The 15089-nt window shown below is 42.7% G+C and overlaps 1 protein-coding gene across 6 annotated transcripts in view; it reads left to right on the forward strand.

The window, feature by feature from the left end:
• Nucleotides 1–15089, forward strand: part of SGCD (sarcoglycan delta) — a 225724-nt gene that overhangs the window by 172187 nt on the left and 38448 nt on the right. For all 6 annotated transcript variants that reach the window (XM_072872319.1, XM_072872315.1, XM_072872321.1 and 3 more), the window contains exon 6: nucleotides 5655–5727. In XM_072872319.1, coding sequence (XP_072728420.1) covers nucleotides 5655–5727 — 73 coding nt within the window. The remainder of the gene's footprint in view (nucleotides 1–5654; nucleotides 5728–15089) is intronic.

The following is a 15089-nucleotide window of genomic DNA, read 5'->3' on the forward strand; positions in this document are numbered from 1 at the left end:
GAGGGCTAATGCTTCAAAAGGCACTCTTCAACAGGAGACTGGCAGACCAACATGCACATACAGAACATGATGCTTCTGCTTTGTTTCAATGCGAAACTGGAATAAAAAAACCGCCTTGTTTTATGCTATGTCTTGGATTCATGTTGTAGAGCAAGGTGATTGCCAAAAGCCCAGCCCACTGGCTCTTTTTGTTGCTTCCATGTTAGAAAGAGTGAGGGCAGATTGCTGTGCCAGGCACGTGCTCTGCGGCAAGAAAGGACAGTGTCTTCCTGTGCAAGGGCTGGAGCTGTTCGGAAGATGCAACAGCCCAGTGGCACTGGAGGCTCCTATGGGTGCAGCATGGGAAGAGGGAGGTGAGAGGAGGTCCAGAAGCTGGATGTCACTCCAGCAACTCACTTGCAGTGGTCCAAACTGCAACCAGGCTTGTCTCCTGAATGCGGCAGTAGGCTACTAAGAAGCCACTAGTGCCAGAGAAAATGCAAACTCTTATTTGGCAGACCTGGTCTCATGCAGTCTTTCTTCTGAGTCTCAAAGGAAAGGTGAGAAAGAAACAAACAAAAAAAAAAATCCCCAAACCCTGAAATTAAACCATAAATATTCCCTTGCCATAGCACTCTCGATTTTTGTTCTTTCATGAATTGAACACATATAGGGGTCTTTGACATTTGTGCCCCCACACCTTATGCACTAGAAGGGAAAAAAAAATGCCACTCTTTGAGTGAACCTTTATGGGGATTCTAAACACTTTAGGAAGATCCTGTCATATGCTTTATAAGTTCCTGACTGATTGTGTGGAATTAAGTTATTGGGCAGAGAACCAGCTAATGGAAACACACTGATGAAATCATTTTTGAGGGACGTTAAATGGAACTTAAAATAAAGCTGAAATGGTTTTATGGATTTTTCAGTCTAACTGTTTATGAACATTTATCGGTGGTAAATTACACGGTGTCAGAAGAGGGAATCAGTAGGTATGGCTTTTAGTAGAAGTCGCTCTGATATAATACTGTGAGAAAGAATAATTTATTGCCTAGGGATGTACAGTATAGTATGTTTAAATACAAATTATACGATTGTTTTCTCCTAACTGTCTTTGGCTGTTTGCAGGTAAGTTACCCTTAGCAGCAGCAGAGAGTCTCATAAGATTAAAAAAAAATGTTTTCAGTACTTTGCAATGAAATAGAAATTTTGTATTATGCATTTTTCATGGTAGATAGTAAATGTTTTAATAACACATAATTCAGAAAGCAGAAGCTGTGTTGTACAATAATAGATTTAATTTACATTTGCTTTATATTCAGTAAAGGGAGAAGAGGGATATAGTAGCTTTGATTGAGAAGGGAGATTGTAGCAGCTACTTCTTGAACTGTCGGAGCTGTGCATTAATACCATTTGCCAAAACCCATCATTTCTCAGGTAGAGGACAGTGAAGATAAGACTAGGGGAGTGCTAGACTAGAAGGGACTTTCTGGTCCTGCAAATCTTGTCCCCTGGTTTTGAGACGCCATGTCTTATAGTCATGAATTTGTCAAATCTGTTACATTGTCTGTCCCATCTAACTGAAAAGCTGCTCCCATTTTTGCTCCTCTTTTGGCTAGAAAACAAGTGCTTTTCTTCCCAGATATATTTGGGACCAGTTTCTTGCCACTTGCTCTCATGCCAAGATTGGCCTAGAGCCAGTAGTTCTTTTTCCTTCATGTTATTTATCTTCCTAATGTATTTATACACAGCATTCATATCCTTCCTTAGCCATCATGCTGCTAAGCTAAAAAGTCAAGTCCTTCCAGTCTTCTTTTGTAGGATAGACTTTTTCTGTTCGCGCAGTCATGACAGTATTTCCTCTCTGTACACTTTCCTCACGGGGGGTGAGCGGCGGGGCTACATAATAGTTCAAGGATTCACTGATGATTCATAAAATAATGTGATTTTTCTCATGTTCCTGTTAGACTTGCCTCTTGCTTTTCAGTTTAATGTCATGTTTGCTTTCCCTTTGGCCCTGTCCCGCTGCCATGAATCATGAGTAGCCCTCAGCCTTTATCCAGGGACGTTCCCATCCTGGAAGCATCCAACATGGAGAATAAATTTTTACTACTTTCTAAGCACATGACCTTGGACTTCATATTTTTAAATTTCACCCTCTCTCTCTTCTTCCACTCCCTGAGGTCAAACATTTGTTTCTCCATGACATCCCAGTGCTCCTCTGCAGAGCCAGAATAGCCCAATTCAGTGTCAACAGCACATTTCCCTCAAACTTTCCTTCTTGTTTTGCCAAAGCCTTTAGTAAAACCACTAAATGAGGTCACTTCCTCCAGCCTAATGCCTTCACTTTCAATGCTATCCGACGCTGATGCTATCACAGCCTGGCTAGAGACTTCTATAGTGGCCAAGAGCCAGACTTTGACACAAATGTCGAGTGTAGTTGAATCTGTCCAAGGCAGTTGTTTCCATTGGGAGGCATTGCAGGAGCTGCTGATCCCCCAGGCACAAACCGAGACTCTTCCACGTAGAAAAGAGAGGCTGGTGGGAGTGGGCACATTTGAGGTCTATAAAATTTCCAGTAGCACAAAAAGAAGAGGATGGTTATTTACTGTTCTTCACAGTCCAAGGCAGAACAAGCATCCAGTGACATCATCAGGCAGCTGGTTGAAACCAAAGGAAAAACTTCTCCAGAGTACTTAATTCATCTGTGAACCCCTTGCTACAGAAATGGGAACACTTAAAATGATAATTAGGTGAGGTGAGGAAAGCTTATCAGTGTCTCTCCAGTAGCTGGATGACACGGCCAGCTCAAGGAGTCCCTCAGTTGCTGACAGCCGGAGTCAGGGGAGGGATGTCTCAGTCCTGGTCCCTAGGCATCCCCTCGTGGCTGATGTCCTACTCAGTGACAGGGACAGGTGGCCCTTTGGGAGATCTTGCGTTCTTAGAATAATAAGAAATGATATTGTCAAGGCAGGAAGCCTTATCAAGGCAGGTAGCGTTCACTTCTAATTCACATCAAAGGAGAGAAACAGAAGGATTTGGAAATCTCATTCCTTTTCCCAGTGCATAAGGGACTCTTCCATGGATCTGGGAATAAAGAAGACAGGAAAAGAGGGTTTAAGAACTGTGTATAGGGAAAGGAAAACAAGGAGATGGAGGAAAGGAATAGCAGGCTTTTTTATTTTCAGCCTTCCTGAAATGACTGCATTGGAGTCTTTGCTGGTTTTGTTTCAAAAGTTGCTTCCTGTATTTAAATTAAATAATGAAAGTCTGGAAAACCACAAGTCATTAGAAATATCGTAAAGTTTCTCCTTATTCTGCAGGCATTTCTGGTTACGTGCAGATCGTTATTTTGGGCTTTGCATAACTTAAGTAGCTGACTTAAAGTGTGTAAAAATGAATTAAAATTACCAGCATAAAGTCACCATTTAAGCAATACAGGTGGAAAGGATACAAGAATATCTATGTGCACCTCTCCAGCTGCACTTCCTCATCTTCCTCTCCTCGAAAATCGTTGTTTTATTATGCAGATATGTGCAGGCTGTTTCTTTTGCTAAGTTTCATTGCAAGGCTAATAGCCAAGGCAATTGTGTGGATAAGCAGAGACTTAAATCATTTGGAAACTGTTGAGAGAGGACAGATCTGATAATAATAACCTTCATGGCTGGCAAGTTACAGCTGCTTTTGACAACTTGTAACGATGAAGGCTTATAGTAAAGTTAAGAGCTAAATATCTGTATTGTGCCATAGGATCAATTTCAATTCCCTAGTATAAAGCTTCAAACTTTAGATTTCTTTTATCATCTTTGAGATTACTTTGTTTTTCTCTAGGTTAAAAAGGAATTGGTTGGGTTTTTTTTTTTATAAATGTTGGCGTGCTTATTTGCATTCTGATTTTTCTTCTTTAACACAGTGGGACAGCTTAGTTAATTTATTTCAGTGCAAAGCAAGTGTAGTCTTATTGAAGCCGCAGGTGTTTCTGACTTATAGCAGAAGTTACAGAAGGATGTTGTGTTAGCATGTTTTGCATCATCTCAGAACATTTTTTATTCTATAGTGGTGACTTCCAGACTGCACATAGGTAACAATTATAATAGCACATGTTAAGAGACATCTCAAACAGTATATGTAAAAGGTCTCATCAGGATCTGTAGTTTGCACCAATAGCTTTATCAAAGAAAAAATTAAGGAAATAAAAAATGCCACTCATGCCGTTTGCATGCTGACACTGAAATTGCTGTGATGAATACAGATAATGAATGACTAATTGTTCACAATGCGTCTGAACACCAGACCACAGGTGTAGGTTTAGGAATATAGGTCATACTTGCTTACTGGGTGGGCAGCTATATGTCAGAGACCATGAACATTAATTTCTAGTGTACTGCTGTGTGTAAGGCAGTTAATACCGTTCTTGGCTGTGTTTTAACTGGAAGTTTCAACGGGAGCGAGAAAGTGACATTCTGCAGCACAGAGCATCAGTGACAGCACCTGGGGACTCCTGTGCCCCAACAGAGTATTTTAAAAGTGGAGTGGGTTGAGAAAAGAGCAATGAGAAGTCCAGAAAATCTGCTTTGCAGTGAATGATTCAGAAGGCTGTAACTTTTCAGAGAATAAAAGAGAAGGTTGGGGTGGTTGGGTCACCGTTGGTAACTACCTACAGAAGGTGGAGGGTCTGCTCATGCAGGGCCGATTGCCTGGCACACGAGGACACGAGAAGATTTAGTGGCTGAAAGCTAAAGTGAGACCAATTCAGATTAGATGCACATTTTTAAAGTAGAACAATTAGCAGAAGGGCTTACCAGAGGACGGCATGGGCTGCCCTTGGCTTAAAACAATGAAACTGGGAGAGCACGTCTTTCTAGAGAGACACAGCATGGCTCGGTCACAAATACGGCCCCCATGCAGGGCTGGCTGGGTGAAACAGCCCAACCTGGGCTATGCAGGTGATCAGATAAGAGGATTGCAGTGGCCTGAAACTTAGGAAAGCTGTTCATATTGCCTAGCAGTTTACAGCTCACAATGTAAAAACACTCAACAAATGGGGATAGAGCTGCCTTCCCCACCACCTCTAAGAGAAGGGGGAAATGAGCAGAAGTTAAATGACTTTTGGGTCACACATCAAACCGGTGGCTGGGCTGGGACTAGAGCAGAGCCTGCTGCCTGCTGGTACTGCATTTCATCGGGTGGACACCTCCCTCCTTTTCCCCAGGCAGGAGCACAGCCTGACCTGAGAGACGTTTGCAGTGATCAACCCAAGATTTGGTTTTCTCCTTTGAGTATCTCTCAGAGCCCAGCAGAAGAAGTAATTTCATAACATGCATCCAGGTTCATTAGTGAGGAATGTAGCTGGATTAGATGCCTGGTTACCAAGGAGGTATCTTTTCCAAGCTCCCTGCATCAGTTGGGTCAGCAAACACTTTCCACAGTCAGGGCGCAAGCAGCTGCTTTTACAGCCAGAAGTGCAGTTTACAGGCAAATCCCAGTTGTAATCAAGGCAACCAATTTCAAATGATCAAGGTCTGGCTTTTCCTGGGGACAGAAGGGATGTGTGCAAGAGAGAAATGGGGTCAGGCGACGGGTTAAATTGCACCTAGGTATGATTTGACAATCACTCCCCTGATAACAGCTTATAATGTTTACAATTTGTCTTCTGTTTTGTTTTGTGATTTCAGGAGCAGAAGGCACAGTGTTCCCTAAATCTATAGAAACTCCCAATGTCAGGGCAGACCCCTTCAAGGAACTAAGGTAAACTTTGGAATATGGTTTAACGGTAACTCAGTGGCACCTTGTTGGAGTTGTGCGTACCGCTGGGCATCATTGCTGCTTTTGCATAAGAGCTTGGGGGTGCGCTTTGGAAGGCATCACCGAGGGGATGCCATGGAAGAGAAGGGACCTGCCGTGTTTACGTGCCATATGACTGAGCTAAAGGCAATCATGGGTCATAAGAGCATAGTCTGTCCTCTGTAACATGCTCTGCTTACCCCGGGCTCAGCCTTTGAAGAGAAATAGAGAAAACTTTTCCTGGTTGTGCAGGGAGGTACTGGAGTCCTTGCTGAATCACAGGGAGTAGCAGCAGGCAAAGCATAAAGCTCTTCACCATTATCTGCCTTGCAGAAATGCAAACCCTCCCTGACCCACACAGGGTCTGGCTGTGCATGCATGTAACTGCTGACACTCGCAGAGATGCCACTGGCTGACAGCAATGTATCAGGAGGCAATAAACAGCACAGCTCCTGAGAACCAGCTTTGCCCTTAAGCTAATGCTGGGCATTATATTTATTTCATATTAAAAAAAAAAAAAAAAAGTGTGGCACTACAGGTTAGTTTGGATGACTATTCTCTGAAAATAGACCAATCATATGGCCTAATAAATATTGACTGAATCTCCTGATATCTTCTGACCAAGAGGGCTGTTGGGGTTTGCCATCAATGCTCTAATTATCCTTCCTTAGAAAAAGAGAGGGAAAAGGTGAAAAAATCTCCAGAAGGACATCTTGTCCTTAGGTCTTGGGTTGCAAACTCTCCTTTCCTGAAAACTGCTGGGGGTGAAGCAATCTTCAGACAGCTGAAGTTGTGCAGCAGCGCTGCAGATTTATTGTGGATGCACCGACATGGGAGAGGACCTCTCATTAACTCTCTCTGCTCTGATGCCAGGGATAGGTATGGCCCAGCTAGATTACCGTGGAAGATGAAGAATATCCTGGCTGCCTTCCTGTGGGTCTATCGCTATCTTTCAGTTGCTGTCTGGAAACACTCTAATTGTTCCCGTTTTGCACTCTGGGGATCGTATGTCAGACAAGCAGTGCAGTGGTGTGTGATTCAGTTTGTTATGAAAGTTTGTTCTCTTTCTCCATGCAGTGACTTTAACCCTGCCTTGTGGTTTTCCCAGTCTTGGTATACTTCCTTTTAAAAAAGAGGAAAGAGGGTCTTTGCTCAGCCTGACATGCAACTGCCAGGGCAGGTCCAGGGTCTGCTGTGGAGGACGAGCCCCGGGAGGGCAGAGTGCGGTGGTGCAGAGCACGTGTACCCTCCGTTTCTCTGGGCAGAGCAAGCAAACGAAGCGGTCAGCGGGTGGGTGGGTTGTAGGGGAGGTTCAGGTGACAAAGGCTTTCTGGCACAGCCCATGTTTGCTGACATTTTCAGAAAAAAAAAAAAACAAAAAACCAAGATCACAGTTAAAGTATCTAATAGCATCTAAGTAACTTACAAAACCAGGTCCCATTTTCAGCACTGCAAAAGAGATACAAGATTTAGGTCCAAGTTTGTGGTTACTTAGGACTTTTCTAAACATGCGAGGGGATTTTAATCCAAATAAGTGTAGGGTGTCATATTAGAGGGGACAAATGTGAATTAAAATGGCCTTAATCTGATTGAGTATGCTTCTGTTCCAAAGAGAATTAAGCTAAATGAAATTGAAATTAATTAATGGCAGTATCCATGCGAGGGGTTGATTCAGTATATTTGATCTGCTTTAAATTCAAGTTGTTATTTCACTTGTTTTATGTAGAGAGCTGTTAGATAACTGACTTCCTTTGAAATTAGTGGACTGGATGAAAAAAATCCTGTAAAAATCTGTTGGGGGTTTTTTCTTTTTCTTTTCTTTTTTTTTTTTAAGGGAAAATCATTGAATAGGATTTACTTTGAAAAAAAAAGTCCCACAGGGTCCTAAAACATTTTATGTGCTTCTGAAAATTTCATCTTGGCAAAATAAATGTTTTTTCCACCACCCTGAGAAGAAAAGAGCCAGTGGTAGCACTGTGTAGAGAAAGCAAGGTTTCCCAAGAGCAAATGCTCTATTCCTCCCCAAACCGAGAACCATCCATCTCTCTCTTTCTACATGTTGGAGCACTGGCGGCTTCTTAGGTAAAATGGTGCCTTTTGGGTGCAGTACAGAGTTAATAGCAAAAATAATCTTACTCTGGGGGGACATTTTTTGGTACCTTCCTATTTTGATAGCAGAGTGTGTGCATAAGGTGTCCTTTTGGCCTATTTAAAAAGATGCTGCAGTGAAATGGGACTGAATGAGATGGCAGCGTATGGGTCCCGAGCTGTCATACGTTGCTAGGAAAGCAGCATTGTAAACACGCACTCAGTAGGTGGCTTGACTCAAAAAGACCTTTTTCTGTAATAAATAGTGCAAACTTTCTTTCCTCCCTAGGCTGAAGTTCTCAGGGTGGGAAAGTGCACATTCAGCTAACGCAGGCTGTCACCAGGCACCACCAACCTCCATCATTCTTCCTAGACCAAATGGTTACGATTAGTTACATGATTTATCCATTTGCTCTTTTCAGTACCATACTGACTCCCACTTTTTCGTTAGGAGACTTCAAAATAAGGTGACAGCGACTGTCGCTATCGGAAGGAGAGGAGACCAACTGCTCCTGTCACCACCAGGAGTCAGACCATCTGTATGTCTTCTTTCCCTTCCTCCTCTCCTTAACAGACAGACTGATTTCCCGTACAAGATAGGCAGGACGCCATCGTGCCAGTCATCTCTGTTGCTTTCCTTCTTTTCCTCCCATCTCCCAAAGGCCTTCGGTCATGTCCATGTGTCACGAAGACTGACACGCTCCAAGTGACAGCACACACGTTCTCAACAGTCTTTCTGTCCCCCTTTAGCTGACAATTGGTCTTCAGTTCATATAACCTAATTCACGTATTAGTAACTGCCTGCTCTACAAGGTGGTCACAGTCGTGGAGAAGAAAGAAGGTGCGGTCCTCTTTTCTGAGTACCCTTTTTAAAACACTTTTGTCTGCAGTGATTTAGATGGAGCAAACTCACGTGGCAATATGTGCGTAGCTTTTTCCTTACATGCTGAGCCCATCACAAGGCTGGACGAATTGGTTTGGTGCTTGTTTGAACCAGGTCTGGACTTAGCTGCTAAGTCTTCTCAGGGGGTGCTCTCCCATGCTGCAGACAGACTCTTGTGTCCTAGACCAGTCCTGTTCAGTATCAGTTGTACTAGGAATGCCAGAGCTCATAAATGTCTTGTTTAGCACAGGGTGTTATTAAGGGTTCTCGTTTCCTATTTGGGATCTAGAATATTCTTTAATAATGACCTGAGAACTAGAGATGGTTGAAAAACTATTTGATACACTTCTGTGAACATTCCCATGTTTTTACTTATTTAAAGCAATTTTAGACTCTTGAGAGTTTTGGTAGTTGTTCATTGGGTTCTAAACTGGTCAAAAACAGTAAAAAGGAAAGCAAACAAATTCAAATTATTTTCAAATTCTTGGAATGTTTAACATTGCCATTCAGTATCATCCCAAAATAGTTTAGGGGGAGGGGTTTGGAGATTTGTTTGGACATTGAAATATTTGTACTCATCTGCATTGACTCTTTTTAATGCAGGTTGGTGTCTTTGACATATGGTAATGTGATTGCCTATGTATAAAAGTTGAATTCAAGATGACTTTTTCTCACTGAATTGTTTTAGTAGCACCCAGGTAGTCTGGTAAGAGCCTGTCTTGAGAGCCTCTCCTTGACACTGGCAGGAATCACCTGCCTTCCTCTATTTATCTTCTTCCAAAAGGCAAATATATGCCAAGGAGGCTAACAAGATCAGCGCTTTCATTGCCACTGACACATCCTCCAGGGCGAGGGGTAAGGGCTAGACAAGCCAATGACTAAGGAGGAAGAAGGAAAATATTCTAGGGGGAGAGGATTAAAAAGTAGGTGATCTGATATAAGTAGAATTATCAGGAGGATGTTGTTAAACTGCTAAGTGCTGGAAGCTGGGAGGGTGTACGCTGGATGGGTGCTGTGTATTAGTATCGATCCTGGGCTCCTGGTGGGAGCAGGTCCCGGGGCTCAGAACTAGTGTAGGTGCCTCCCGGATGGGCAGGTCATGCTGGGCAGAGGCACCCAGAGTGAGGAAACCTGGCTTAGGGCATTTCTAGAGTTCCCAGAGTTAAATAAGAAGAAATCAGGCAGCATGAAATTCACTCCATGAGGGGCAAGCACACACCTGCAATTCATCCACAATTATTGTAGGTTAAAAATGCAGTAAACCACTCATCCAAGGCCAGGAAACCAATGGATTACTGTTTTTCCTGTAATGCACAAATATAGTTAAGGGAGAATTAATCCCTTGGGCTTGAAGGGGTAATTTTTGACCAAAGTTAATTATGAAGCAGTGAAAGTACCAAATGGCAGATGAAATGTACTTGCAGCTTGATTTTATTAGTGCAATTCTACCTTACCATGTACTGTACTGAACTATCCAAATAGTCCTAATGAGACCTATTGTAACAAAAAGCAATTTAAATACAGTGCTCAGCTAATGTAACAATACTCGTTTTGCAAAACAATAATTCTTATGGAATTAAGGTTTCTCTCATCTGTGTTTCACAAAGCAGCAGAGACATTTTCAATAAATACAAACACAAATAATGTTTCTGTCTGAAACCCATTATATTAATAAAGATTAAGAGAACAAAAATTAGAGGAAATGCAAAAAATGAATGGTATGAAAGAGGAAGTAATTGGTGGGAAAGGGAAGTCATTCATGAAGACTAATGTGTGATACTGAAACACTGTTTAGTTTACAGTAAATGCTTGGGGTTTCCTCAGAGGATTCAGCAAGGAAAAAATGGTCAATATAGCCTTGTATCTAGCTGGTGTTATTTTCCAACTGATTTACCAGAAAGGATGCAATTCTTTTCTCTCTTATATCAGTGCAGTCCCAATAATATTGGTAGTCCTACCAGCCTAAAAGACAACAGACTTTTGCCTTCGGATGAGCTTTACTTTCCACATTGTAACAAATATAACTATTTTCATATGACACAGATGGGTTGTATTTATATGACTATCTATCTCCACTAAAGTCAACACATACCTATTAGCATATAACTAAAATGAGAGAACTTCAAGCTAATTTAAGTGGACTCTGATGAGTTTCTTTTGAATGGCAGAGGTCCTCATCACTCTCCATTTTCTAATCTAGGAAACCAGATCTGATCTAACAATTTTTCCATGACAGCTAAGGCTTCCTGAAATGTTTGCTGTTGGATGAGACCTTCTCAGAGCAGCATTCACACTGATTTCACAGCTGTGGCCACTTTGCTTTAGCCTTTTCTCCTGCTGACATCCCTTCAAAGCTGCTGCCTGTTCATCTATTACAGAAGACAAGCCACAGCCCTCCCAAATCAAAGGTAGTCTTTCCATAGGCTCCTTGTGGGCAGTGTATTAAGATCTCTTTATACCATTGGATATAAGGCTTGGAGTTAAGGAGGCAGTTGATTGTTGGGGCTTTCCATCTGTTAAAGTATTTCTATTGCAAAGAAGGGGGGGGGGGGGGTTTGCTGTTCCCTTTCCTTACCCCAGCAAATGTTCTCTTAATGGCCTTCACCCCTTTCACACCCAGCACCAGAAAGAGAGGATTTAACTCTTGGTGTCCTTTCCTTCCCTGTTTTTAGCAGGTGAAGCCTAGATATAGATCAGGTGCTCAGGAGGCACATGCCTGGGAAATGGCGGAGGCGTTGACAGTTATCCTGGCTGGATGAATCATGGCCCTGCCCTGTTCACAGTGCTGCTAATAGGATCTGTCCATAGACAGGCAGATCCTCTTCAAAGAGGGGTAATGGATGGTGAAAGCAGGCTTGGCAGGAAGGGGAGCTTGGCATCAAAGTGTTTCGAACACAGTATATTGCTGAAGTAAAAAATGTGATAAGCTCAAGCTAGGGAAAAAAGAAAAAGCAGTTGGAATTTGTGGTTGAGCAGCCTGCAGTGGGGTGCGTGGCTCTTCCCAGATGCACTCGTGTCCCCTGTGCTGCAGGAACGCGTGGGTGCAAGAGCGTGCATATTCCACCAGAGCTAAGTGGCACTTCAAGTGAAAACAGAGGAGTGGGAACAGGGAGGTAAGGAGGCAGATTTCTAAATGAAATTACTGCCAAATGGCATAGCCTACGGGATAGAGAGCAGTGGAAATATCCCTCTCATTTGGTGGTTGGTGGGAGGATACACAAGACTCCTCTTCTTCTGCATATAATTAAGCAGCATAATCGCAACTGGAGCAATGGCTTCAGACAGAGACCAGTCTAACTTTTCCTGGGCCCTGAATAAAATACAACAGCCTGGTTCATTATTCTCTCTCTGCATTTATTCTGTAGGGATTTCCTAATGCAAACAAAGCCTTTTTCTGGGAGATATTAATCATCAATCCTGACTGTTATCTCAGATTGAATATCTTTCTTGTATACACAATCTGTATCCTGCCTAGGTGTGTTGCACCCAGGATTGTCATTAGCTTTCAACAGCAGAATGTCACTTGCTCCATAATCAGAGCATTCATCTAACCTTCGAGTAGCGTTCACAAAGGTGTACGAGCCAGAAGTCCTCTGGGACTTGAGAGAAACCCTATCGATGTGACCAATCTGTACAGTCAGACATGCACATATATCCATTTGAATAACAAAAATGTGAGCTTTTTTTGCCTTTTTTAACTCCGTGCAGCATACCACTAACCTTGAGTAGAAAATAGATGCTAATAAATGCAAGGTCTTAAAAATGTGAATTATAGCCATTTCACACTCCATGGCAGACTCACACTGGTGAAATGGCTTAATACTTAATTACAATGCTTGTCCTTCTCTCAAGTGCAGATGACATTCCTCAGATAGATTTTGCAATGACATCTGTGGAAATAAGTTGCGAAACTAATTAGTTATTCATATAATACAGAATATTGACTATGCACTGATTAAAAGGTTGTGGTGACACATCTAACATGATGTATCTGTCTAGTAGGTTAGTCTGCTCCCTGAGGTGGTATTTTTTGGAAGGTCTTACAGAAAATGATGAAAATACCCTTTAGCCTCTAGAATGCAGATGTTTATAGAAAATGTTGCCTTTTATTTACATTTTGATAATGATTAAGGAAGGCTACCATGTTCCAGAGTACCTTACTGCTTGTGCCCTGGGAGGAATACCTGGTCTGCAGGCTCTAAGGACCGTTTTTGGGGTGTCAACTGTAAAAGGATCTGCAGGTTATTGACCAACTGCAGCCGTAAGTGTCCTAAAAGCAATCATTAGACAACTACCCAGAGAGAAGGGCAGGCAAACCAGTGTTTGTTTCAGTGCAAGTCGGGCAACATGTTCGCCTTGCAGCAGAGTCTGGCTAGTGCTGCTGTTACGCAGGGTGTTGGGAGATGCTGCACCGTGAATCAGTTGGTGTGCTGGTCTAGGATGCGGCATTTGTAATGCTCTGGGAGGGGCTCAATAACTATTGTTTTATCATAACATTTGTACTTCAGATAGAGCTATTTGTACCAAGGATATTGAGCATGAAGTACAGAAGTAAATAGAAAAGGAAAGCACCTTACCTACCTATCACTGTGATCCCAATCCTTTGCAAATACTGTGATATTTAGGATGTAATCGTGTTCAAAATGACTGAATAGCTCAGGAGAGAAGGAGATTTTCCTTTGAACACTATCTTAAAGAAATGAGAGAAATGTAATCCACTGAGCATGATGTTTGCTTTTGGGTAGAAAAATACATGGTTTTCTTTAATATTTTGCTCTATCCCTTTATACTTCTCTCCAGCTGTGTATCTCACATTTCTAAAACCCGAAGTGAAGAGCAAAGCAGGCAAAATAAAAATCTTTGCCTTACTCGGCACTCAGTACTTGCTTTTAAGGAAGGACTGTCTCCCCACTGAGACCGCACACAAGCCTGGGAGCCCTCTGGCCAGCAGAGCTCCCTGCACCCGCAGCCGTGCAGAGCCCACCACAGGAACCGCAGCTGGGGTTTCGCCTGCTGAAGGGCAGCAGTTAACGAACCAGCTTCCTTAAAACCGAGCGTTTAACAGAGACTTCTCATTAACCTGGTACCAAATAGGGAAGGACAGTTGAGACGCTTTCTCGCCCAAGTGAGGAGTTCCTCAGAGTTTTGTTTCCTACTGCAGCCTGCTGATGCTGGAGGGTTTGGCTGTATCAAGGCAATAATACTTATTATTTAGTGTGAGTGAGGTACTTTGAGCTATACAAGTCCACTGTGATTAAAAAGGACTTTTACAAATACACTAATTGTACTTCAGACTGTAGTCAGAAATCAATAGCTGTTGCATAATCCTATTAAAGAGAGGAGAAAAATGTGTCCGTAACTATAATGGGATCCTCTCTTTTGAAAGCAGTATTTTGTCTACTTATTAAGAGAAATCATAAATATTCACTGTGCCTACAGAATCTTTATTCTGAATTTATGTTTCATGTGGAATACAGTTGTTTTCTCTAGGCCAAACAGGAGTAGCTATGTCATTTCCTCATGACTTGAATTGATTTTATCTTTTCAGTGTGTGGTGGCTGCTGCTGCTGCTCTACTCCTCGTGCATTTTGCAGTATGGATTTATCCCATGGGTTATTTTGGCACCTCTAGCTCTTTTGAATAGTAATAATTTCCAACCAAATAGCGCTGCTGAGTTCATACTAAAGGAATGTCACTCCCTGCTTTCAAATGGTGTTTGGACTCAGCGCTGCCTCTTGGCATGGAGGCAGCACGTGGCTAATGAGAACCCCTTTCTAAATATGGCTTGGCAGTCAAACCTGCATCCCTCTTTGGGGACCCCTGCACCACCCATAGGTGCTCCCCTCGTCTCTACTTCATCTAGAAGGATAATAATATATTACTAGCGTGTGAGCGTTAGCTGCATGCTGCCGTGCACTGTCTGGGCTCAGCAGTGAGTTGGCTCAGCAACGTTGGACTGGAGATGGTCAATGACCCATCTTGCAGTTTGCATACTCATGTCCCATGAAGGGAGGAAATGGAAATGCAGAAGCTGCTTGTGCCAGCAGTGCAGGCAGAAACTGGCAGGTGGTTCCTCTTTCTTTTCTCCATCTTAGTAAAGCTGAGAGCCTGTGGACTTCGCCGCCTCATTTCCAGATTCTGCTGACGCTTCTGAAGCTGGCAGTCCCCTGCTCTGGTTCCCAGCTGAGTTGGGAGTGACTCACTGAAAAAAGCAGCATTTTTTTTAAGCCAAACATGTGAAAGCACCATATTAAAGGTGGAGCATTGCTGGTTTGAAAGGCAAAGTGGCAGCCGCCATTTCATCCATCAGCAGAGGTAGCTGCTATAAATACATACCTCAGTACATACACACGTC

Source organism: Ciconia boyciana, chromosome 9 (genome assembly GCF_034638445.1).
Source record: "Ciconia boyciana chromosome 9, ASM3463844v1, whole genome shotgun sequence".
NCBI lineage: Eukaryota > Metazoa > Chordata > Aves > Ciconiiformes > Ciconiidae > Ciconia > Ciconia boyciana.